This window comes from Eurypyga helias, unplaced genomic scaffold (assembly GCF_000690775.1).
Source record: "Eurypyga helias isolate BGI_N326 unplaced genomic scaffold, ASM69077v1 scaffold38341, whole genome shotgun sequence".
Classification (NCBI taxonomy): Eukaryota; Metazoa; Chordata; class Aves; order Eurypygiformes; family Eurypygidae; genus Eurypyga; species Eurypyga helias.
In genome coordinates, this window is record NW_010233453.1 from 1 (window position 1) to 8,238 (window position 8,238).

The 8,238-nt window shown below is 52.8% G+C and overlaps 1 protein-coding gene across 1 annotated transcript in view; it reads right to left on the reverse strand.

Annotated features, from left to right (window-relative positions):
• Positions 1-5: 5 nt before the first annotated feature.
• TCERG1 (transcription elongation regulator 1) overlaps positions 6-8,238 on the reverse strand; it is a gene marked incomplete at both ends in the record, with an annotated part of 25,357 nt that continues 17,124 nt past the window's right edge. The window contains 7 exon segments of the mRNA XM_010161740.1: positions 6-129; positions 1,286-1,386; positions 1,608-1,691; positions 2,033-2,212; positions 3,184-3,366; positions 4,094-4,258; positions 8,040-8,190. Coding sequence (XP_010160042.1) covers positions 6-129; positions 1,286-1,386; positions 1,608-1,691; positions 2,033-2,212; positions 3,184-3,366; positions 4,094-4,258; positions 8,040-8,190 — 988 coding nt within the window.

Here is an 8,238-nt window from a genome sequence, read left to right on the forward strand (position 1 = left end):
ACGTAGGAGACGATGAGCTTGCGCCTCTCCTCCGGCACGCAGTCCAGCACCAGGTACCGCTTGTCGTTCTGGAGTATCTTCTCCACGTCCTTCAGATGCTGATCTGACTCCTGGATCAACTTTTTGGATCTGAAAACAAACGTAAGAATTACGGCCTGAGGGCGGGGCAGGACACCCCCCGACGCCCCCGGGAACAGGGACAGTGGGAAGGCAAAGCAGGGAGAGGGTGCAGAGGGCTGGTCTCCTCTTAGCTAGGAAGATCCTGCTTTAGGCCAGGAACAGGCCCCGCTAGCAGCGCTCCGTGCTCAGGGAAGGGAGGCTTGCTGCCCGCACAGGAACAGGCCCAGCAGCACCACTCCGTGCTCAGGGAAGGGAGGCTCGCTGCCCACACTCGTGCTACGTGAATTAAGCACCACAGCAGGCCCAGGTCTGGCTGCCACGGCCTGTGCGGCACAGCACGAACCACACCAACGCTAACGGCTACAAGGGACCCAAAAAAAAAAAAAAAAAAAAAAAATCAGTGTTAACAGTCAGAATTTGGTTGTGGAAGGCTCAGCCTGAGGATTAACTGGGTGCACAGCACCAGCCTAGAGCTCTGCCGCTCTATGGTGGCACCACCTCAAACCAGAGCTGCATCCAGGACGCTACAGCACTGACTGCAAGGGAACTGCTCGCTGGGACCCGGAGAACGTGGTTCTTTTCCTCCTTTTTCAGTGACCTCATGTTTCTGACAGAAACCCATTTTGGTCCTTAGCGCAGATTCCGTATGAGCCTCACCACCCCCTGGCACCCAGTGAAAAAGCCAACCGCCCGCAAGGCCCAGCCATCCCGTGAAACCCCCCGCAGAGGCCAGGCACATCAGTTACGGGGTTTTAGAAGGTTTCAGTGGAGCTAGTATTTCTCTGCTGTCTGCTCCCAAGGCCTGAAACACAGTCCCACTTCAGTCCTGATCCTCCTGAGCCTAAGCCAGGGACCAACACAACCGGGGCCGGCACCACAAAGCGGGCGTGAGGCCGCCAGCCCACAGCTCTGGGCACAAACGCCGTTTGGAAGCCAAAGAGAACCCCCCCAGCCTGCATCGGTTTGATTTTCATCCCCTCTTCCTCAGCAGCACTGTCACAACGACATAAAAAGAGGTCTCTAGGGGCTGCAGACTCTATTTTATGGCTGGTTACGTAAGCGCGGCGTCGACACCGACTCACGCCGGGAGGAAACGCGGCCCCGGCTGCCGCCCACCGCATGGAAAAGCGCAAGACGAGGCCCTTGTCGACTCTGGGCTACAGACCTGTAGGTGATGAATTTGGTCTCTTTCAGCAGCGTCCGGAAGTCGGCTTTGGCAGTGATGTACTTGTCTCTGATGTACTCCTCAAACTCCCGCTGCTTTTTCTGGAAGAAAAGGGCGAGCTTGGACCGCTGAAGGCGGACACGGAGCGCCTCAGGCAGCTCAGCGCACTGAACACGAACAGTAACTACTTGTCAATGACATCTTTTCCTTAGCTTTTACATTTTTTAACTAAAAAATGGTCTTAATGGAGCAACACTTGTGTTTATGTGCAGCAGCGACCCCTGCGCTAGGCCGCCCCTTAGCAAGTGAGGCAACCCCTTACCCTGTCGCTCGAAGAGAATTTAATGCACCTTGGATCTTCTTTAATGATTTTTTTCACTTCTTTCCACGTTGACGTTAAAGTTATCTTTCAAAAGAAGCAGAAGAGTTATATTAAAGGAAAATCAGGCTCTAAGAGTACGGAATGTAAACCACTGCATCTGAAGCTCTGAAATCCCTCCCAAGCCCACTGGCAAGTTGCTGTTGCCCTTTTAAGACCCCAAGTCTGAATGTGGATGAACTGCACGTGAAACCAAAGCCAGGCTCAAGACAAACAGGCACAGAAACCCGATGCACAAACTCTGATATGAAGAAGAGAGCAGGGAAGCAAAGGGGCCCTGGAAATAAACCCAAACAAACGAGACTGTGACAGAAACCCAGAAAAGGGTCAGGGCAAGGATGTGACGTTTGAGTATCTACAGCTCCTACCGCTGAAGTTTCATCCAGGAGTTGCCTGAAGTGTTCCCTCTTCTTTTTGGTAAGTGCTTCGATGTGTTCGTTGAAGAGCTTCTCTTTCTCCTCCCTTTCTAGCAAGGAGCCAGACTCCCACCGGTGATCTTTGCGTAGAGTCCTCCTGGTGTCAGACCACGACACATCTGAAGAACGCACCTGAGCCAAGAGACCGTGAGAAACATGGCTTAGGAAGTACAGTTCACTGGTATTTCTTACATACTTGTCAGCTGGGGTTTCTTTATTTCTCCTGGTTTAAGTTAAGGTTCAAATTAAAGGTTAAAAACACCGCTTTAGGTAAGAGACTGTAGCAGCTCCCCACCAGTACTGGACAGGCAGGCGGAGACACCCCACTGACCTGGCTGAGTGTTCCCGTTACACACTGGACTGACCGTGAGCGGTCTGGAAAGGCAGCCTCAGAGAATCACTGCCAAAGAGACAGCGGGAGCTTCGCAGTGCCTTGCCTCTGGCCTGGAGAGCATCCTCAAGGAGCTGCTGCTTTATCCTACCAGCTACACCGCCAGACCAGTGGTGAGCCGTTCATATCCTGCCCCTTCCACGGGTTGCAGTGCCGGAACGTGGAAGTGCGCACTGGTAATGTGTCTGGGTTTCCCATCTCACTCCAGGGAGCAAGGGCATAGCACACACGCTGGCGAAAGCTCGTTTTGCCAATCCTGCCCCCTTAACGGGACGCTCACCACGCAGGAACCGCACCCACGGGCCTGCCTGCCCAGCAGAACAAAGCAAACACACCACACAGCAGACCAGCAGCAAGACCAGCAAGACACTGGTGCCATGTTTTGAGGCATGGAGAGAGGCAAGACAAAAAGAAGGGGACTGTTCCTAACGCTCAACAGTATCTGAACTTCTGCTTGTCTGCTGGAACATCACAGGAGCACGACTGAAAATCTGCCATCACCCGTGAGAGTCCCCAGGAACCCAGCAGGAACGAAGCTATCTGCTCACTCCCGGGCAAGCTGCCGGCACACGAACCCTAAACGCAAAGCACACTCTTCCAGCCAGGCCAAATTCCCAGCAGGGAGCGGAGGGCAGAAGATGGAAAGCTTTTCTGTCATGCAAAGCTGGGAAAACCAGTGCTGAGAAGCAGCAGAAGCCAGCCGGTGTCTCACCATATCAGACAGGAGTGCTTTGAAGTTCTGTATCGCTTCTTCCCGTTTGTGCTGCTCACGTTCTCTATCAATCTCCTTGGTCTGCTCCGAGCGAGCTTTCTGGACTTCCCTTTCTCGCTCACGCAAGCTCGCCTCGATGCGAGCTTGTCTCTCCAGCTCCTTTTCTTTTTCTGAATCCAAGTTCTGAAATGCAACAACAACATCGTTCAGTAAGAACCCTACCCCACCTCCCTCTTGGCACGGTAATCACATTAAAGGGCTATCAAGCTCACGGCATCTTGGAAGAGAGCACTGGGAAGTGAGTGGAGATCTACGGATTACACAATTTTATGTAGGGCTTACAGGGGGGAAAGCAACGTCTGGCCACAGGGTGACGGCAGAACAGCTCTTCCCAGGAGCTGTTTGCCCAGTGGCAAACTGAATGAAGGCAGCAGGGTACCACTGCTCGGTAGCCCCGTTTTACATTCTCACCCACTAACTGCCTGGAAAAGAAAGGCAGGAGTATTGGATTAGGAGAGAAGAAGCAGAGAAGGAACTGTGCATGAAGCACAAGTATTCCTGAAGGAAGCTCAGCTCATACAACAACTTCCAGCAAAGGGAACTCTGCCCGGCTGGTAGGATGAAATCAGCGTGGCGCCTGCAGGTCTTAGAGCCATGTGTACCCCCCGAGACTGTAGAGGAGCCTCACCTTCCCTGCTCTGCTGGGGGGACTCCCTCGGCACAGGGGCGTGCGCACGCAGTGGCACACCGACACCCGCAGCAGCACCAAGCACACGGGTTCCACGCCGTGGCTCTGGGGCACTCCGACAAATAACTCAAACGCCCTCCAGCACGGAGCCGAAGCGCGGTCCGTGTTCCAGCCGGTCACCTGCCGTGCGAGCGGCCGCACCCCCCTTATGTGCGGGCATACCTTGGCTATTTTCTCTATGTACTGTTTGAAGAGGTCCTCCCGCTGCGAGGAGCTATCCACGGCTTTGTAGCGGGGGTCAGTCTCCACCTTGTCCTTCACTTTGCTCCAGCGAGACTGACTGTCCAGGTGGTGGTTAGCCAGCAGCTCGAAGAAATCCATTTTGATCTGTTTTGCAGAGGGAAACAAAGACCACGCTTGAGAAAGACCCTGGTACCCCGCAGCCTGCCCGTACGAAAACGGGAGTCAACAACTTACCTCCGGCAAAGGGAAGCTTATCAACATTGCACACCGTGACAATTTAGAGAAACCACTGAAACGCGGAGCTCTGACATGACCCCGTTTCAAATCCACCGCCCTGGGGCCTGAAGCAGGCACGTTAAGAGCTGCTCCAGCTAAGATGAGCTGTGTTCTTTGCACAACGGTTGCCCAACACACTTTGCATTGGTTTACTCCAATTTAAGCATCTTTTTTGAGCTTTCATATACAATATGCATTAAAGTTACTGATGTACACGATAGCCCTGTGCACACTGATGCTACAGAAGCGCTGCGGTTTTGCACAGGACTCTAGACAACCCAAGTGCTCATGGATTCACCCTCCAGTGCACAAGGAACAGGGGGAAATCCCAGGATGTACTGACAAAGAGCAATGCCGTCAGAGGGGTCTGGCCAATAGAACTGCCCACATAGAGTAACAGTAAGTTTGAGGTGGACGTGCACATATCCAGTTTAAGGAAAGGGCACATGGGCACTCTGTCTGTAACAGCCTCCCCAGAGGTTGGCAGGGGATCAATCCTGTTTGGTTTTTGTCTTGAGACCACCAGCCACACGTTTCCACCCAAACTCCCAGAACCAGCAGTCGCAAGAGCAACTGCGGTGCCTGTATGAACTCTTTCTGGGGCAGATGATCTCCCTGCTCCTGCTGCACTGCAGGTCCCAGGCATTCTCCCCTTCTGATTCCCACCCATTGGTGCCTTGAAGCCTGGTTTGGGTTTAAGGCTCCACCCCTCCCAGGCAGAGGCGACGGGCTGGTTCACCTCGCCGCCGAGTGCCAAGGAATGGCTCCGGGGACTCGGTGTGCAAGGTGAAGCACGCTGCCTTCACAGCACCCCAAACCCTGCCTGTCCACAGCACAAAACCCGTCCCTGTGGCAAGAAATTAAACCAGGGAGAAGGGCTGGCCATTCAGGTTTTGGTACTTCTCTCCTCTGCCCACCCCCTTAAAAGAAGGGGATGAGGAAAAGCGGTTTGGCTGCAGAACACTGCGGGTCACCCGGGAAGCGAGCAGCGGGACAGGCGAGCGAACGCTGGCTTGCCAGAGCCGCACACCCCAGCTCTCTACAAACGTGTGTGGCTACGGAATGCAAGGAAGGAACGAGGATCAGAACCCACATTCTGCAGCTTTGCCCACCAATAATCTTAGTTCCTCACAACATGACCATGCCCACATGTAAACGGCTTTACGGGCTCTTTGCTTTACCGCCTCAGAGAGACGAAGAGAGCAGAGAGAGCAGCAACCCGTTAGTGCCAGCGGGAAGCTGCTCTGCATCTACAGCACCGCCGCTTTTTCTTACAGCAGCTGCACAAATTGCTAGGCAAACTGTTCATTCATCGTAAAATTAAGAATGTTGTTTCAAAACATCTTAACACATGCATGCAGCATCAAAATACGAAGCTTTCTCAGCCATGGCGTTAGAAACAGTCGTTTGAACTCAGACAATTCCCAGATGTTGCTACAGAAGTCCTTAAGGTAAGGGTTCCTCAGCGTTTCTACCCAAAGATCTACACGAATCTCCACAGGATAGAGCCTGCAAACCCACAGCATTGCTGGAAGCCCGGGGGGGGCACCAGCTGCAATGGTAAACCGGCCCCGAGTGCACCCCCGGGTCTGCAGGAAGGTGCTCGCGCAGGAGCTGAGCGGAGGCCAGCCGGGACACCTGCTGCTCCGTGGGCCACCCCCCCGCGGAACACTGGGAGGTACAGCAATTCCCAGACCCTCAGTGCTCCCGAAGCACGGGTCTATCAGTCACCCACAGTGCCACCAGCTCTGTCGCTCCCCTCATGTCCTCAAACCCATGTGTACTTCGTAGAACCATGGAATGGTTTGGGTTGAGGGGACATCAAAGCCCCCCCAGTCCCACCCCCGGCCATGGGCAGGGACACCTTCCATAGCCCAGGTTGCTTCAAGCCTCATCCAGCCTGGCCTTGGACACTTCCAGGGATGGGGCATCCACAGCTTCTCTGGGCAACCTGTTCCAGTGCCTCCCCATCCTCTGCGGGAAGAATTCCTTCCTGCTGTCCCATCTCCATCTCCCTCTTCCCGTTTAAAGCTGTTACCCCTTGTACTTCCTCATCTCTCACCCGAGAAGCACTGGCGCTGTACCTGCTCGCTGACATCAGCCACGTGAATAAACCCCACACCCCCAGAGCTGGCTGCTCCACCGCCCCCGTGAGCCAAAGCGTTATCTAATCCAACCCTCACGTTAAAGACTTCTGTAAAGTTGATCCTCTACAAATAAAGTTTTGGACTTTTACAACAGACTGAGAAAGCTTCAGGTTAAATGCCTTAAATTTTCTTTTGTTTTAAACACTTTTGAAATCAAAGGAAAGTAAGGCTGAAAACATTTCAGGTGTATTTAGAAGTGGGTTTTGGCAGTTAACACATTGCAGGTACAACTCTCATCACTTCACAAGGAAAAAAACTGAAAAAATGTAAAGTACCGGAACTGCGGGAGGCTAAAGTCACCACACAGAGTACCAATTCTTTCCTCACTAGGGAATCCCGTAATGTTTGCGTGTCAGTGATTGACAGCTGTCAGACTGAACTGATTGACAGGCCGCACAGCACATAACTGTAAAGTCTATCCACTTGTTACAAAACAGAATACATAAGATGGTTACAAAAGGCTTTTGGAGAAAAGACATTATTTCAACAGCAAACACACACAGTCTCTCTGCTTGCAACTTCAGAACAATCACGCAATGACAAAGCAAGTATTTACAGTTTTACGTCTTCAACACACTGTTAAGCTGCAAGAATGCTTAAAGTTCCATATTCTTAACCAAAAAATGTATGTAAAAGCCTAGTTCTGAGCTACGTCAGTTCTGTGGAAGCACAATCATTCATCAGGTCGGTCAGCAATAAGCCAGCATTTCAAACAAGCAAGCACAGCACCAGCTCAGCCCGGAGCACCTGCAGCAGTGCAGCCAAGCGACAGGGAACTGCCCCCCACCCGACCTCCCGCTCAGCATCCCTCCTTCCCGATACACTCTGAGGTGGGACCTGGGATACCCCGTACTGGAGTGGGGATGGCAGGCTGCAACGGTTCCCCCGCACAGCTCACAGGGACACGGCGTGCTGCCGCCCCGCCACGGCCTGGCCCACATCCGCCCTTCATCCCTCTTTACCAGCTGACCTTCGCTCCCATAAGGGCATTTACATGTAAGATGTGTTTACTGGGAGATTAAAAAGTCGCTACAGTGCTAGCCTGGGGATGCGAGAAGAGCCGGAAGGTGTTTCAAACTTGCATGGAGCATCCTACGGAGGATTCCAAGTTCTTACTGTCTCCACTGAGAGCAGAGGAAATGGGCAGAGCTGGGGTTTCCAGCCAAACAGGCCGAGAATCCCTTCGATACTTCACAATAATGTGACTCCAAAAGCAAGAATCAGGCACTACTCCAGCCAAGAACGAGGTTACTTGCTCAGGCAAACAAAAAAAAGTGTGATTATTCAAGTAACCAGCGTCTCGCAAGCTCCTTCCTGTAGAAGCCGGTGTCTGCACACCCGGGACAGTTCAGAAAGGCCAAAGGGACACCGCGAGGGGCCCACGCTGTAAACCCTCCGTGGCAAGAGCAGGGCCGCATCCCACCGGAAAGCTCGCTCTGGCTCTGTCCCATCGCACTCAGACTCACACCACTCACACTGCGGAATTAAAAAAATCACCTTACCTTCTCACCTCTGGTCTTCGAGTCTTCTTTTTCCTTCTTTCTTGCCGCTGTGATAAACTCATTAAACAAGGCCTCGCGATCTTTCATCTTTTCAATTGCCTTGAACCTGGAGTCTTTAGCATGCTTGGCTGCAAATTCACTAAAAGTAGTTCTGCAACAGAATGGCAAGTGAACTCATTTGGCAGAGCTGTCTTGGCTG